Genomic DNA, 17,273 nt, shown 5'->3' with positions numbered 1-17,273 from the left:
GGTTAACGCCAGGGTACCAGACCCTGTGATTGGGCATGGCCTACTCTTCTCCCACCACCTCTCATGGGTTCCTCTGGTCTGGTTACTCTGTCTCTCCGGATCTGCTATCGCAGACAGTACAGTGAGCTCCCATGCTGAGGCAGAGCGAGGGAGTCCCACATAGCTCCCCAAGCCCTCGAGAGGTTCCTGAAAGTTCAGTGCCCTCACCCATGCATAATTCTCTCTCTAAAACCTACTCAGACACTTCCCTCTGGTACCCAGAGAGGTGACTTGGGGCTTTCTGAGATTCTGACCCATACCCTGTATTCTGGACCAGCTGAGGGCCACTCAGGCACTGCCCATGGGACATCCAAGAGAGCTCAGGCTTTGGTGCCTGGTTCGAATTTGAGCCTGACCGACCTTGGTCAAGTTGCCTGCCCTCTCTGAGCTTCATTTCCTTGTAAGAGGGAGTTAACACCATTTCTGTCCTGGGCTGCTATGAGATGTGGATGAGGGCACAGAGCACAGCTCACAAGGAGGTGAATCTGGGAGCAGAGGATAGCTGTCACCACAGGGCTCAGATGCGGCACTGGGGTCAGGCTGGCTTCATCCTCACAGGGCAAGTGGGAGAGGGCCTGGCTTTGGGTGGCCACAGAAATGGTGAAGTTCCACACATGTGCATCCACTCAGGCCCTTGAGTGACTTCAGAGAGATTCTAAGAAACGGAAGCCACAGGTTCCACCCTAAAGATTCCAGTCTGATAAAGAGCCTCAGGAAAAAAAAAAAAAGCTCTGGAAGGGGTTGGTGGATAAAGGTTCTTGCCTGGGTACCTGAGTTTAATCCCTGGAACCCACATAATGGGGGGAGAGCACCAACCCTGTAGTTGGTCCTCTGTCCTACACATACATTTGCACACACATACACATGCCCCCAAAATAAAGAAGTAAATATGTCAATAACCAGCAATTGCCAGCACTGAGCTGGCTGGGCTCAAGTGAGGTCCATGGTTTACTGATTGGACAGCCCTATGCCAAGAGCTTGAAAGGGTCTAAAGTCCCCGAGTGAGAAGAGTCAGGGATTGAAGCCCAGGCTGAGGTTGAACGTTGACTGCCCCCAGGTAAACAGTGGCAGTAGCCAGTCCCTCCATGGCTGTAACTCAGTAACACATTTGCCCTGGAGGTTGGAAAATCTGTTTGACTTTTCCCTCTTGGTACCAGAGAAGCCAGAGAGGGCTCAGACCTCCCTATCCTGACCTAGTAGCAGCCCAGCCATCCAGGCAGCTTGGCCCAGCGAGCCCTCTACTCGACGTCCACTCTACAGTGTTGGGACATCCCAGTGATCCCTCCTGGAAACAAGACAAGGAGACATTTATTCTCCCCCCCAGCCCACCCTAGTCTCCACCAGCAGAGCAAGGAGGCGCTTGGGAGCACTTGGCATCCATAAGGACCCGCAGGTCTCACAGCACTCCCGACGGCTAGGGGCAGCTCTGCTCATGGCATTTGAGGAGCTTCTGGCCAGGGCTGGGGGTGTGGGACTCTTCCAGGTCCTGCAGATCTGCACCTTGCTTCTCCCTGCCCTCTTGGTACCTTTTCACATACTTCTGGAGAATTTCTCGGCCGCTGTCCCAGACCACCGCTGCTGGACCCATGTGCTGGACAACAGCTCTGAGGTGCCCACTAACCTGACCCGCGAGGCCCTCCTGGCCATCTCCATCCCACTTGGCCCCAACCTGCAGCCTGACCAGTGCCACCGCTTCCGCCACCCACAATGGCAGTTCCTGGACCCCAATGTCACGGCTGCCAACAGGAGTGAGGCCGCCACAGAGCCATGTGTGGATGGTTGGGTCTATGACCGCAGTACCTTTACATCCACAGTTGTAACCAGGGTAAGGATCCCCAGAGCTGGCCTGCACAACTTGCCTCCTACCCAGCCTTGCAAGACAAACAAATGTCAAACTGTTATGCAGGGCTGGGGAGATGGCTGTGCTGGTAGAGCGTTTGCTGAAGACCTGAATCCAAGCCCTCAGAACCCATCTCAAAAGGGGCAGATGTGGGCAGTGCTAAGGGGACAGAGACAGAAGACCTCTGGGGCTTACTGGCTAGCTTGTCCAACCGTATCAGTGAACTCCAGCTCCAGTGAGAGGCCCTGTCTCAAACTATAAAGTGAAGAGTGACTGAGAAAGATACCTATTGTCAGCTTCAGCCAGTACACACACATATGTAGCCACACACACATGCCATGCACACACCAACACATAAAACAGTTATCCAGTTATCCAATGTGGAAAGGCAGATTTGACCTCTAACCATCAGGTAGAGATGCTGTCTTGCTGTGGAGGTAAGAGATGGGCCCCTACTCAAGACAAAAGCACAGTCACAGCTAGGAGTCTGGAAGGGTCAGAGGGAGAAAAATGGCAATTTTGGAGGCAGCTGGCTAAACCAGGATTCTCACCAAGACAGAGTAGGATGTTCTTGCTGAACAGTCTAAGCAGAGTTCTTTAACAAAACTGGAGTGTACAAGAACACAGATGGATCTAGGAATCGTTTGCTCAAGTAGAGAGAGGCGGGGAAGAGAGAGTGTGTATGTGCACATGTGCGTCCATGAACAGGTATGTATGTATATGCATGTATGTGCACATGGAAGCTGGAGGTAAAACCTGGGTCATTCCTCTAGAGCCATGCACCTTTTAAAAAATTGTGCGTGTGTGCGTGCGTGCGTGCGTGTGTGTGTGTGTGTGTGTGTGTGTGTGTGTGTGTGTGGTGTCTAGGTATGTGTACATGTCTATGTGCAAGTGCCCATGTACACCTGCAGAGTCCAAAGGTGTCAGGTGTCTTCTGTACTGCCTGTCCCTGTGAGGCAGGGTCTCTCCCTGAACCTGGCCTCACATTTTCTCAGCTAGGCCAGAAGCAAGCAAGCCCTAGAATCCTTCTGTCTCTGTTCCCCTCAGAGCTGGGGTTCCAGACGCCTGGCTTTATATATATATATATGTGGGCATCTGAATGCTGGTCCTCACAAGGGGCTCTTAACTATCTGAGCCATCTCTCCAGCCTCCATCTTGTTTTGTGAAACAGAATCCCCCTGTTTTGGGACGGCAGGCTCCCAGACTTGCCTGGCCAGAGAGTCCTCCTGTCTACTCCACACCTATGTTGGGATTACAAGCACGCACCACCATGCCCAGCTTTTTATGTGGGTTCTGGAGATTGGAGTCACATCTTTATGCTTCTGTGGCAAGCATATTCCTCTCCAGACCCTTCCCACAAGTGGAGGATTTTATCATCTGGCTTGTACTTCTCATGGCTTATGGCGACCCAAGTTCAGATGTAGGCTTGGGTTTCAGGATAGACAGGAGCTTGGGACTGACCCCTCCATACGGTCAGTATTTAGTATAGCAAGGCTGGCTCAGCAGACTCTGTTCCACAGGCTGGCCTTCTAGACATGCCCTCACATAGTCCTGTGGGCTGGGTATTGTCACTGTCCCTATTGAATAAATGAAGCTCTCAGATGCAAGACAGGCTGTGTCTGGCAGCTGAACTTCAGTGGGGCCCACAAACCCTGTCTCCTGTAGTCTGCCACTGGGATCCTTGTGGGGAATGGGCCTTGAGGACCCAGGCTGACCAGCTCCTGGCAGAAGACCCTCCACTCAGCCCTCCACCAGTTACCCCTTCCATGGAACACGGAAACTGTCAGGCTTCTCTCTCTTCCAGTGGGACCTGGTGTGTAGCTCCCAGAGCCTGAAGCCCCTGGGCCAGGCCATCTTCCAGGCTGGGACCCTGGCAGGAGCCTTTGTGTGGGGATTTCTCTCCCACTGGTGAGTATCTCCTCTCCTCCTGGCTTGCCCAGGACAGAATAACTCTCTGGGCAAGGCACGAAGGTGTTAGGCAAACTCCAGTGTTCTCAAACCAAGGCGGCTTCCTATCAGGTCACCCATATGTTGCCACTGAGCCCCAGGGGACTCAAGACCTGGATGCCTGATGCCAAAGCCATATTGTTAACCACAAGTTTGTACTGACCCTGAGAGCAAGATACTACCATTTTAATAACAAGGCCTTCCATGTTTCCAGAAGCTTCTGGAAGCTCTGAGAAGGTAAAGCTGGCTGCACTTGTCTCCCTTTGTCAGGCCTTGAGCAGGTATCACCTGCCCCGTGTAGTGTCCCCAGGGACACCTGCACACCCCACTTGTTTTCTTCACAGGCTGGGGCGAAAGCCAGTGCTGGTCTGGTGCTGTCTGAAGCTGGCTGTTTCTGGTGCTGGCACCATCTTTGCTCCCAACTTCTTCATCTACTGTGGTCTTCGGTTCCTGAGTGCCTTTGGGCTGGCTGGTATCATTATGGCCCAGGTCACACTGAGTAGGTACCCTGGAGGTCTTCGTTCTTTCTCCTGCCCTAGAGTAGAAGGGGCCTGAACCTCACTCTGGGCCTCTGCATCACCTTTCAGTGGCTGAGTGGACCACAACCCGCAGGAGGGATGTTACCCTGACGATCTTGGGCTGCACTTACAGCACAGGCCAGATGGCCTTGGCAGGCCTGGCCCTGGCCTTGCGGGACTGGCGAAACCTCCAACTGGCTGTGTCTGTCCCCTTCTTGGCCATATTCCTGCTGTCCTGGTCAGTACACTGGGGTCTCTTTTCATGGGAGACTCACTAAGGGAGTGAGTCTTCCTGTCTCACCCTTTAACTGGGAACCACAGGAAGACAAAGATGCTCATCATTTGGAGTCCCTGGGTGAATGCTTTGGACAGAAACCTGTGGTTCCTGCCAAGTGGGGACCACACAGTGTTGATCTGAGAGGAGACATTACCAACACTTAAAACCAGGAGATCTTAAAAACAGAAACAAGTAATGCTCACACCTTTTCTTAAAAATGAGAAGGTCCTGGGTCACAATAGGCAGGGATGGGGTAGAAGCAGAGTAGCAGCCTCTGTCCTCTGGGCTGGGGCTGACCCATCCTCCTTTCATGCCGACATTGTCCCCGACCCCAGCCTGACCCTCGCAGGGCACTTGGCATCCAAGTCTGCAAGGACCAGTGTGGGAGATGAGACTGTGGGTGTCGTTGTTACTTTTACAGTCCTGCAAGCATCTAGGAACCCTTGCTTGGGTGGGGGCGTGGGGAGGGACAGGCAAACCAATACAGACGAATGTCACTGTGGTTCTCTGGCACCCACAGACTGGAACTGGTCAGTCCAGGCCCCAGTCAGACACTTGTAGGGTGTGGAGGACTACATTCATTCTTAAATAGGACTGAGTTCCTGCCTCAGGCCAGATGTGGTTCCAGGCACTGAAGACAGGCCCAGGAACTAAAACAGAGTAAAGCCACTACAGCATAGTGTTTCCCTTCTGTGACTGGCACTGATAAACAGACAGGTTACAGGGACCTGGTACATAGCCGGTGTGGTTTGTGACGCTAGAGGTGTGGCCACACGTTTACTGATAAGATCTTGAGTGCCTCTGTTTGCAGGTGAGAGCTCATCATTTGTCCCAAATCAGACAGGCTGGTAAAAGCCAGAGGCAGGATTTGAACTTGGGCAGGCAGGTTTGTTGTTGTTGTTGTTTTTTTTTTTTTTTTTACTTTTTAATTCAGGATGAGACTGAAGGGCTACTGTAGCACTGACTTATATTTTGGGTTCTTTTTACTTTTTTTATTTTGAAACAAATTTGCCCCAGTTGGCCTGAAACTCACTACAGGGCCCAGGCTGGCCTTGGGAACCCACTGCTTCAACCTCCTGAGCAGCAGGACCACTGGCTGTGCCATGGACTTGGCCAGCTTAGCCACTGTGCCAAACTGCCTCAAATAGGCAAACTCAGTGTCTTTGACCAGAGAAATGCTCCCCCAGGACAGCAGCCCTTAAGGTTGGGGACAAGCAGACTGGCTTTATAGACTCACTTATCTCTGCCTTATGGGAATTAAACAGTAATAAAAAATAAACAAAAACAAAAAACAAAAAAGCCCCCCCCCAAAAAAAACAGAATAAAACAACACCAAGTCTGTGTGTGTGTGTATGTGTGTGTGTGAGTGTGTGTGTGTGTATGAGTGTGTGTGTGTGTATGAGTGTGTGTGTGTGTATGAGTGTGTGTGTGTGAGTGTGTGTGTGTGAGTGTGTGTGTGTATGAGTGTGTGTGAGTGTGTGTGTGTGAGTGTGTGTGTGAGTGTGTGTATGAGTGTGTGTGTGAGTGTGTGTGTGTGAGAGTGTGTGTGTGTATGAGTGTGTGTGTGTGAGTGTGTGTGTGTATGAGTGTGTGTGTGTGAGTGTGTGTGTGTGTGTGTGTGTGTGTGTGTGTGTGTGAGTGTGTGTGTGTGCGTGTAAGTCAAGCTTTCCTTTAGGTTTATTTATTATTTACTTCCTGGGCAGTGCGTGTGTGTCACTTTGTGTGTGAAGGTCAGGGAACAACTCCCCTCATCATGTGAGTCCCAGAGACTCAACTCAGGCTGCCAGGCTTGGCAGCAAGTCCCTTTACCTGCTGAAGCATCCCACAGGACAGATGCAAAGTACCTTTCTACTCCTCTGTCACATCAAGTTGGGGGCTCTGTTGCCCACTGTCCCCTCCCACCCAACTCAGAAGTACTCATGGTGTTCCAGAACAGCAAAGTTCTAGCCGAGTACCTGCTTCTTTGGTAGGTGGCTGCCAGAGTCTGCACGATGGCTGATTACCACAGGCCAACCAGAAAAAGCACTTCAGGAACTCCAGAAGGTAGCCAGGATAAATGGCCACAAAGAAGCCGAACAGACACTGACCATAGAGGTAAGTCAGGAAAATATGTCCGGTAGTGTGTTATCTGTATTGCCCCCAGCTTCTATTGTCTACTGCACCAACATCTCCATCAAGTTTACCAAGAACATCACATAAACTACTGCCATCATCACAAGAAGTCATATACCCATCAGTACCACCATCACTACATGAATACTGTTGCTATCACCAATCAGAGCAAGATCATTGTCAACACCTTCAGCGGCAGCATTAGAACCACCACAGCCCATCTCTACAACCACCTCCTCCACCACAATGGGTCTCCTCTTCACCACAACAAACACTATCATTGATATCACCATCAATATCTCTACAAAACACTGTCACTATACCATATATCATTTCTGCTATCTTTATCACCACTACCACCATCATCATCACATCCCCATCATCATCACCATGATCGCCATCATCTCTACCATATCCACCATCATCATCATATTCATCATCACAATCATCCCCACCCTCCCCATCATCATCATCACACTCTCCATCACCATAATCTCTACCTGTTAAGGATTATTGGGGTCCAACCCATAATAGCCTCCTGTTAAGGGGCTGATAGGGAAGAATCTATTAACTAGCTGAGAATCTATTCTTAAGGTTGGCAAATCAATCTATGCACACAAAGCTCGTTAGTCCATTTTCTTTACCCCTCCTCCAGTCTCTAGCTTTATAATCATATAGCCAAGCAATCGCAACCCGCCCCCTCCAGCCAGGTCACCAGGCCTGAATTCCTGTAACGTCATAAAGGCAGGTAAGAATTTTCCTCAGGCAGTGACTGTCAGGCTTTCTTTTACAACTTGAAAAGGGAGTGGTTAAAGGAGGAGGTCAACAGAGAGCTAATGATCAGTTAGTATATCAAAAAGGGAATTTATGTGCTCAATCTACATCCCTAGGAGTTGTCAGGTAAGAAGTTAGTGAGGCTGTAAGAAAGGAGGGTCTGAACTAAGTTGTGCGAAGCTATTAAGGTTCACCTGACCTAGGCGGTGTCTCCTTGTGGAATTTACCTTAAATCAGGAGACTAGCATGTGGTGGTCTGTTAGTCCTTGAATGTGGCTAAGGGAGATATCTGATCCCAGTACTAAAATGGGAGAAACAGATGAGCCTGAGGGAAGGAAGCCTTTCCTGAGTCTGTTCTCCAAATACCTCGAACTATATGTCCAAAGAGTGATCAGTCCATACTGTTAGCAGTTCTTAGGGAAAAATCAACTGGGAAAGCTGTGAAGGCACACATGATATTCATAACAGAAGACAACTGATATATAATGAGCCAAATAGCACCAAATACTCCCTGAGATTTGGCTTCCTCTGAAGGAACTCCTTGATCCCTTCAGGTAGTGGCTTTGCCATAACCAGCTGAGTTCTTATAATGTATTCCTGCAGCCCATAGCATCTACCATCCCCACCTTGTCCATCACCTCCACCATAATTGCCATCTCTACCATCATCACCATTCCCAGCATCATTTCCATGCCCACCATGCCCACTATCCCATCATTGTTACCATCAGTACCATCACCACACCCCTGCCATCCCTGCCATCCCCACCATCACTACCAATAACAATACTACTATTATCACCTGTCTCGTCCGTGCCCTAAACCTGTGTGTCTCACATACCTGCCTTATGGAACCTCTTGATGTACCTGGGGAAATAAGGCTGTTATTTGAAGCTAGCTATTTTCGGAAAGTATGTGGAGATTCTGCAGAGGATAGAGGACATAGAGTTCTGTGGAGGTACCAGGGGAAGCTACCAGAAACAGGCCAGATAGTTAATGCCAGGCTATGAGGGCTCAAGGTGCAAGTGGACTGAATGAGCCTTTGAGAAGGGGCCAGCTTGGCCAGGGTAGGCATGCCATGGTGCCAGTCATCAGGGCTGTTGTGCCTGGCAAGCAACTTGTGGCTGCTCCTCTGTTCAGTTCAGTAAGCCAGTCTTCAGAAGAGGCCATAGAGGCTAGAGGAGACCTCTGCTGCCCTTCCCATTCACAGGGCCAGAGGCCCAGGCCAGGCTAAGCCCTCGATCTTATCCACTTGAGGACCACTACCTGGCATAGCACAGGCCTGTCACTCTGACACTGCTCCTGTTTTCTCCTCTCCTGGAGGTACTGGCATCTAGCATGGCCACGGAGGCCACCAAGATGCGGGGATCTGTGCTGGACCTGTGCCGTGTGCCTGTGCTCTTCCAGAGAACCTGTGTGATGGTGGTGGTGAAGTACGATGTGCTGGAGAGGCACATCTGGGGCATGAGGGCGGTGTCCAGGGAAGCCAGCACCTGCAGGTCTCCCAAGGGCATCCAAGAGACAGGTGTCCTAGTAGGCTGGATTGACAGGGGAGAAGCTGACCTGGGCATGAGTGTGTGCTGGAAGCCAGCTGAGAGGCACAGCTGGAATGGCAGTCCCTGCAGGAGACCAGGGCCACGCTCGCCTGGAGATGGACCATAGCTGAAGAGGATACTGTTTGCCAGCCTTAACAGCTCAGGGTTACAGCTAGGCCCCAGAGGGTGACAAGGACTGAGTGCCTCCTTATAGTTCCCATTTCACAGATGGGAAAAGTAGGTCCCAGATGGGTGAGTAGTTCCTGGTGGGAGACTGTACTTGAACCCTGGCCAAGCAGCTTCCTGGTCCCCGTCTATCGCCCACCACACCTTGCCTTGAGAAGCACTGGGGACCAGCAAATATCTCCTGTACGCAAATTTAGTTGGCATGACATCCAAAGAGCATCTGAAAAAGGAAGATGAGGCTTGATTGGAATTTGGTTGCCAATAAAACTAAAGTTGAGGCTGGAGTGCCTGCCTATCATGAAGGAAGCCCTAAATTTAATCCCCAGCACCACACAAAAATGTATGTGGTAGGCTAGCCTGGGCTACATGAGCCCATCACAAAACCAAATTAAAAAAAAAAAAGATGAAAAAAAAATGTGTGTTTTACACTATAGTTAGCCACATATACGTTATAACCACTAATAATTTATCTCTGAACAAAGAATAGGATCAAATGCTTTTTTTGGTAATCTTTCATTTTTAGTTTTTTTTTTTTTCTCTCTCTTGATAAATTAGAAGGGAGCCAACATTCGGACCCCATCCCCACCCCCTGGAAAAAAAAACCTTCAAGGCTTCCTGGCTCTCCCCTGGGGCCACAGAATATCTTTTGTTATTCAAATCAGAGGCTTTGAAATGCTAACCCTGCCATTACCCACAACTCTCTGCGGTTCCCATTGAAGGGATCGTCCTAAATCCTCCTCAGTCAGTGTCCACAGAAGTCTGAAAAGCTGGGACCTCTGACAGGCCAAGCTGTGCCTCTGCAGCCCAGGCTGTTGGCATCTACTGGGCAAAGCCACTGGGGGCTTAGAGTGGTGAGGAATAATCTCACCTGTAGCCACGACTAAATTCGAGCACCGTGGAGCTGGAGGATGAGGCCACCCTGTCCTCAGGAGTGACTGAGGAGTCAAGGAGCTTGGGAACCAGGTGGCCCTTCTGGAGGTCCTCCATGCTCCTGTGGCTCTGTCCTGGGACGCTCTCCCCGGCTGAGGAACCTGCTCCCTCTTTTCTGTCACCTTCCCTGGGACAAAGCCAGTGAGAGATGATGCTTCGGGCTGGGGTCACTCCTTGGTGGCATGCACCTGACTCTGGCCCTGCCCACAGCTTCTCCCTAATGTTGTCCTATTATGGCCTGGTCCTGGACCTGCAAAGCCTGGGCGGGAACCTCTTCCTCTTGCAGACCCTCTTTGGAGCCGTGGACTTCCTGGGCCGAGCCGCAACCGTTCTGTTGCTCAGGTTCCTGGGCCGCCGCACCACCGTGGTGGGCTTCTTTGCCCTGGCGGGGTTCTGCATCTCAGCCAATGCGCTGGTGCCACAAGGTGAGACAAGGGGCTGAGCGGGCAGAATCCTGTCACCCAGCCACACCACGCCCTTCCACGATACTTTTTTCTCCGCTTGAGCCACAGCCACAGCACCTCAGTTCTGGCCTGTGACCACCGCAAAGCCCCTGACCATTTCCCAGAGGGGGAAACGGGTTCAGAGAAGGGAAGCAGTTGCCTGAATTACTCAGTGACACAGACAGCCAAGGTTTGGACCTGAGTGGGCAGGAAGGGCACGCATGCGCGAATGCGTGCCTGTGTGATGTTTTTCAGACACACGTCTGTTCGGGTGTTTCTTCTCGTCACTTGTTTTGGCTTCAGTTGCTTGGAGACAGGATTTCAAGTAGCTCAGGCTGGCCTCAGACTCCCATGTAGCCTTGGATCGCCTTGAACTCCTTCCTAGTCCTCCTGCCCTGCCTGCCTGCTTCTGGGATCACAGGCGTGTACCACCACGCCAGGCAGCAGTGGTAACAGCTACCCTTCCTCCTTCTTCTCTTCCTCCTCTTCCCCGTCCTCTGAGACAGAGTCTCACTATATAGCTCTCGATGGCCTGAATCTTGCTATGTAGACCAGGCTGGCCGTTAGTGCTCCACTTAATTCTGCCTCCCAAGTGCTAGGATTAAAAGTGTTACACCACACCCACCATGGCAGCATCTCCTTGCTTGTTAATGCCGCTGGTCTCTCCTATGCCTGGAGCTGGGGAGGCTCTGGGGACCAGGGGTTGTTTTTTTCTTCTGCATGGAGCGGTGATAATCTCCTGTTGTCCCTCTCAAAGCTCAGCTGGAGACCGGCGAAAGGGACCTGTGTCCTGCACTACAGTAATAGCCAGGAGGAATGCAGAGAGATGCCCCTGCTGGCAGCCAGCAAGGTCTGAGTGGAGGAGAAGGTGACCTGTGCCTGACTCTGGGCCACAGCAATCCCCTCCACCCACCCCAAAATAGGGCAGTATGCAGAGCTCTGAGGAAGTCTTCAGAGGTGAAGTCTTTTGGTGAGGACTACGCTTGACTGGGACTTATGCGTTGCTGTGACAGAGCATCAGAACCAAGGCAACTTAGAGGGAAAGGCTCCCGTGGCTTACAGTCACAGGGGGCCACAGTCCGTGAGGGCGGAGCTGAGACAGCAGGCCGTAGACATGCCAGCTGTAAGCTGAACACCAAGAACTCACATCTCAACCACACACAGGAAGCAGAGAGGATGCAGAATGGCTTTGGGAGGCATTTGAAACCTCCAAGGCCACCCCAGGACATAATCTTCCAGCAAGGCCACACCTCCGAGGTCTCCACAAACAGCCACCAACTGAGAATAAACATTCAAACTTATAGGGAACATAAAACTATCAGTTTTGGCTCTCTGCCCATGGGTACATGTGTGTGCACACCTGTAAGCTTGTTCAGAGATCAGAGGTCAGCCTCAGATGTTATTCCAGAAATGTTATTCATATCCTTTTTTTTTTTTGTTTAAGACAGGGTTTCATTATGTAGCCTTGGCTGGCCTGAAACTCACAGAGATCCACCTGCCTCTGCTTCCTGAGTGCTTGGATTAAAGGTGTGGGCCACCATGCCCAGCAGTCCATATCTTTTGAGACAGGGTTTCTCTGTCTCAAAAGTGACGCTGGACTAGAATTCAGTGTTTAGGCTAGACTTCCTGACTGGCCAGCCCCCGGCAGCCACAGGTCTCTACCTCCTTAGCACTAAGATTATAATATACACCACCACACCAGCCTTTAACTTGGGTGTGATCGGCTCAGGCCCTCATGTTTTCAGGATAAGCACTGTATCAAACTGAGCCCTCTCCACAGCCTCTATAAGACTTTTTCCAGCCAGGCAGTGGAGACATACTCAGAATGCAGAGGCAGGCAAAGCTCTGTGCTATGTGGAGAAACCCTGTCTCAAAGACAGCAACAGCAAAAAGACACCCCACCCCCCACCCCACCCCAGGAGTGAGGATGGCTGGGTTGAGTGCTGTACCAGTGAGGCATACCTCCAGGCCCTGTGAGACCAGGTCAGACACTGTAGGGAGACAAAGTCCAAGCCAGACTCCCAGGAGAGTGAACTAACCTTGGCTTCCAGCTAGGGGTTCTGTCATGCAGCCACTGGGCCTCACAAATAGGACAAAGGGTAATAAGAAGGTTGTAGGCACCTGGGTGACCCAGGTCCCTGCTATGGATCTGGCATAGCATAGCCTCCCTGTCATGGCAATACTGTGAATTTGCCCCAGGCTTGACCACCCCAACACACCTGTCTTTCTTCCCTGGCCCCTGGCCAGGTACCTCATGCCACACTGTGTCCTCACCTGGTGCTAGGTAGCCCGGCACTTCATTGGCTCTGCCAAGGACTGCCGACTCCACCTCACTGTCACTGTTGTACCTGCAGACCTGCAGACTCTGCGTGTGGCCCTGGCCATCCTGGGGAAAGGCTGTTTGGCGCTCTGTTTGTCGGCTCTCTCTGTGTACAAGACAGAGCTCTTCCCGACACAGCTGAGGTAAGTGCTGCTTGGGGCCTCAGGAGTGAGTGTGGTCTAGAGCCAGGGAAGGGCACCCTCAGAGGTTCAGTGCGGAGGGCCGGCAGGACCCCTTAAAGCCTCCAGGATACCCCAGGCTTGAGATTTGGTTTGGTGTTTTGAGACCAACTCTCACTGTGAAGGCCAAGATGGCCTCCCGCTCACAGGAATCCTCCTGCCTCAGCTTTCTGACCACTGGGATTACAGGCATACAACATCATGGCTGGCCTTCACTAATGTGTTTTGATAGTGTCTGTTGACTCTTCCCTTATAATATGGAGACTCAGATCTGGGAGCTGAGTGGCCTAGTAGACACTGAGGCTGCCCCCAGGTGCCCAGAGGCACAGAGGATGCTAAGGGCCCTAGAGAGTTACCTTGAAGACCCATGGGGAAACCAAGGTGGGTTCCATGGAGGAGGTGGCTGCTTCTGGAGATGAGACAGTGACTCTTGTACCCAGCTATCCCACTCCTGAATCCCTGGGCCCTGCCATACCACCTTCCAGCCACAGTGGCAACTATATCTGAGCCTCCTCTCCTCCCACAGGATGACAGCAGATGGCTTCCTGTACTCTGTGGGCCGCCTAGGGTCCATAACAGGCCCCTTGATTAAGATGGTCAGCCAGGCCCAGCCGCTGCTACCACCACTCATCTATGGAGTTTTCCCCATTGCCTCAAGCCTGGTCCTCCTGTTCTCCCTCCCAGAGACCCGGGGAGTCCCACTCCCAGACACCATCCAGGACTTGGAGGGCAGGTGAGTGCTCTGGGTCACCTGGGCTGGGTCACCTGGCCTGGGTCAGGCTTCCTCTTGGACTGAAGAGAGATGATCGGGGCTACAGGGACAGACAGTACTTCAGGACTTGAGCCCCTGAAGCCACTGAAGTCCTGAGACTGCCCTGTGACGGTGGTGGCTGTTTCCATCTCCAGGATGAGTAAGGCTCAGAGAAGCAAGCCCACAGACCCAAGGTCCCCCAGGGAGGCAGGAAAATGGTGTAGATGGGAGCACAGACTGAATGCCCACCTCTGTGGACAAGTTACAGAACCTCTGCTGCCAAAAGGGGCACAGGAAGGCATCAATGGTCTCTGATGTCCTAGCTCCAAGTTCCTATGAGTTCCTAGCTCAGAGGGAGAAGAGCTAGTTCTTGGTAGAACTCCAGTCGCCCATCCTGACATCCGACATGATGCTCCTGAGCAGGGAAGGAAGTGAGAACTCCCAACTGCTTCCTATAACCAGCATCTCCTTTGCCTCTGCATTTTTAGATGTAGAATGTAGGCTAGAGGGAAAACCAAACCAGGCCTGGGGAGACAGCTCACAAGCCCAAAGACCTAAGTTCAGTCCCCAGAACCTGCGGGAGGAAAGAAGTAGGCGTGTTGATATGCCCTTATCATGCCAGCATTGAAAAGGTAGACATAAGCAGATCCCAAGGCTCACTGGCTGGCCAGTCTGGCATACTTGACAAGCTCCAGGCCAGTGAGAGATCATGTCTTAAAAAACAAGGTAGATGGATGTGGTGGCATCCGCCTTTAATCCCTGGATTAATGAAGAGATGAGTGGACCTCTGAGTTCCAGGCCAGCAGGGCTATCTATTGAGATTAAAAAAAAAAAAAATACCAGCACCTCTAAACTACATCTCTAAACTACAGTTTCTAAACTACAGTCTCTAAACTACATCTGCAGCCCACTTATTGTCTTTTCATTTTTGCAGACAGGGTTTCTCTGTGTATCCCTGGCTGTCCTGGAACTCTCTCTGTAGCCCAGGCTGGCCTTGAACTCACAGAGATCCGCCTGCCTCTGCCTCCCAAGTGCTGGGATTAAAGGCGTGTGCCATCACTGACATTTGTTTTGTCTTGTTTTGTTTGTGGCACATATTGTCTTAATACAGCGTCCTATCAAAGCAGCAGCAGTACAGCTGTCCAATTTCACTGTTAAGGGAACTGCAGCTCAGAAAGGTCATGTCGCTCATCTAAGGGCTTCCAGCTGAAAGTCAGGGAAGCTGATTTAATTGACTGATTTTTTTTTTTAAAGATTTATGTGGTATTTTTATTTTACATGTATGAGTATTCTGCTTATATGTATGTATGTGCAATGTGTGTATGCCTGGTATCCAAGGAGACCAGAAAGAGACGTCAGATTCCCTAGGAACATTGAGTTATGGGTAGTTGTAATCACCATGTGGGTGCTGGGAATCAAACCTGGATCCTTCGCAAGAGCAGCAAGTGTTCTCAAGAGCTGAGCTGTCTCTCCAGCCCACTGTTTTTGTCTCTTGAGTGAGAGTCCCACTGTGTAACCTGGCTGGCCTGGAGCTCACAATTTCCATCAACCTGACCTTGAGTTTCAGACAGTTCTCCTCCCTCGGTCTCCTAACTGCTGGGATCACAAACTTTTATCACCACACTCAATTTAACTTAGTATTTCATTTAATTCACTTTCATTGTGTACCTACTGTGTTTGGGGTATGATTCTAGGCATGGGGCTTACAGGGGGTAATAAAACCCAGGTATCAGAGAGGTCATACTCCCACCAGACCTGATATTTCCATGTGTCAATGTTTTCTCTCTGGATTTTTCTAGATCATCCACAGCCAAGGGATGTGGTAACCAGCAAGAGGTGGTCATTATGGAAAGCACCTGGATCTAGAAACATCACCACCATTGGAGCCACTGGCTGGCTGAAACCTCCTGGGAAGGAGTGGCCTCTTCTTCAGTCTGAACGAGGAAGCCCATGAATGACCAGGAGGACTCACCCCAGCAAGGCCCACAACCATGGCTGCTTCCTATAGCTGGAGGTGACTCTCACTCCAGTACTTCCCTTCCTAAACATATTCTCCATCCTGCCCAAGCTGGATGTCCTTGCCACACCCTCACTCAGGACCCTAGCTTGAGATTAGGGTGTCAGACTCCCCATTGTGTCCTCAACTAAGTCCTCAGCTATAAAATGGAGGAAGGCACTTGCCTTCCAGGGTTGGGTGTGGGGCCAACTGATCTTAGTTCAGGTGAGAGTTCAGTACCCAGTATGCTAACAGCTGCCACGGGTGGGTATGTAGATTGTGATTATCTCAATGCACTCCCCAGAGGAAGCCTGTGGGAGCTGGGATCTAGCCCAGGTTTGCCCTGGCTTAGCCACCTGCCCTCCAGGAGCAGTGAATATTACAAGAAAGGGGCCACTTTAATCACCTCCTGTTGCTCATTGGTGAGGGGTAGATTCCTGCCCCGGGTTTACACATGGTCCAAACACTGGACAGACAAGACCAATGGCAATTTAATTTATCATAGTCACATGCCAGAGAGGCCAGCCCTACCACACCACACAGGCCATATGAGGTCTGCACCCAGTGTCAAAATAAACACCCAGGAGCTGTGGGAAGCAGGATTTGAAGTATCAAGTGACTCCTGGCTTCTGTGGAAGATGTGACTAGTTTGCTTGCTGATGGACAGGGAACCAAATCCCACTGGTTAAAAACACCATTTTGGTGTCCAAGGGCTGTGCCACCTCTGGGCCATGTTGATCTGAGTGGCTTGTGCTGCCACCAGGGGACATGATGACATCCAGCCTGAGCTGCTGCCAGGGCCACATGTGGAATCATGGGTCTGAACAGCCAACTGATATGTCAGTGTCCAAGGGCCTGCCGTACTGATCTGGGTGGCCTGTGTTGCCATCGGGGCCATGGTGATGTCCAGGCTGAGCTCTGACTGAGAGCCACATCTGGGTCCATGGTCCTGTTGCAGCTGGTGTCTGTGATAATGTCCATGGCCTGTGTTTCCACAGGGGTCACAGAAACCATGCATGTTGAAATGCGAGGGCCAGGCTGAATTGGCCCTGCCCCTCACTGGCCCTGGGATAGCTGGCCCTGCCCCTCACTGGCCCTGGGATAGCTGGCCCTGTCCCTCACTGGCCCTGGGATAGCTGGCCCTGCCCCTCACTGTATACTGCAGCAGAAGAGCTGGATCTGCCCCTCCATGGCCCCCCACCCACCCCCTGCACTCAGGAGAGATGGCCCCAACCCTCACCATGGGTGTGGGAGAGCTGGCCCCATGACATTGGCCTAGAAGAGCTGGCTCTACCCTCTGGTCAGCTCAGTGGCCTGGACTGACCAACTTAGCTACCACCCAGACCCACATCCTGGGTCTTGGGTTTGTCCACTCTAACATCTACCCTGGCTATGACCTGCTGGACTCATTATGGGACTGGTCCTGC

General features: G+C 51.5%; 1 protein-coding gene across 1 annotated transcript; it reads left to right on the top strand.

Annotated features, from left to right (window-relative positions):
- The first annotated feature begins 1,423 nt into the window (after positions 1-1,423).
- Positions 1,424-16,931, top strand: Slc22a11 (solute carrier family 22 member 11). The gene is made up of 10 exons (XM_036181929.1): positions 1,424-1,864; positions 3,684-3,787; positions 4,171-4,325; positions 4,414-4,582; positions 6,592-6,715; positions 8,830-8,939; positions 10,368-10,582; positions 12,955-13,063; positions 13,626-13,832; positions 15,650-16,931. The coding sequence occupies exons 1-10, from the start codon at positions 1,472-1,474 to the stop codon at positions 15,714-15,716; spliced, it is 1,653 nt and encodes a 550-aa protein (XP_036037822.1). The 5' UTR covers positions 1,424-1,471; the 3' UTR covers positions 15,717-16,931.
- Positions 16,932-17,273: the final 342 nt, after the last annotated feature.

The sequence above is a fragment of the Onychomys torridus genome, chromosome 1 (genome assembly GCF_903995425.1).
Source record: "Onychomys torridus chromosome 1, mOncTor1.1, whole genome shotgun sequence".
In the NCBI taxonomy this organism is placed as follows: domain Eukaryota; kingdom Metazoa; phylum Chordata; class Mammalia; order Rodentia; family Cricetidae; genus Onychomys; species Onychomys torridus.
The sequence above is the reverse complement of the archived record's forward strand: the minus strand, read 5'-3'. Positions and strand labels throughout refer to the sequence as shown.

What these genes read in the sequence shown, in the direction of transcription:
- Slc22a11 (XM_036181929.1), top strand. Translation starts at nt 1,472, where the DNA reads ATGGCATTTGAGGAGCTTCTGGCCAGGGCTGGGGGTGTGGGACTCTTC. An exon ending in TGGGGATTTCTCTCCCACTG is followed by an intron (nt 3,788 to 4,170) that starts GTGAGTATCTCC and finishes TTTTCTTCACAG; the next exon opens with GCTGGGGCGAAAGCCAGTGC. An exon ending in TATGGCCCAGGTCACACTGA is followed by an intron (nt 4,326 to 4,413) that starts GTAGGTACCCTG and finishes ATCACCTTTCAG; the next exon opens with TGGCTGAGTGGACCACAACC.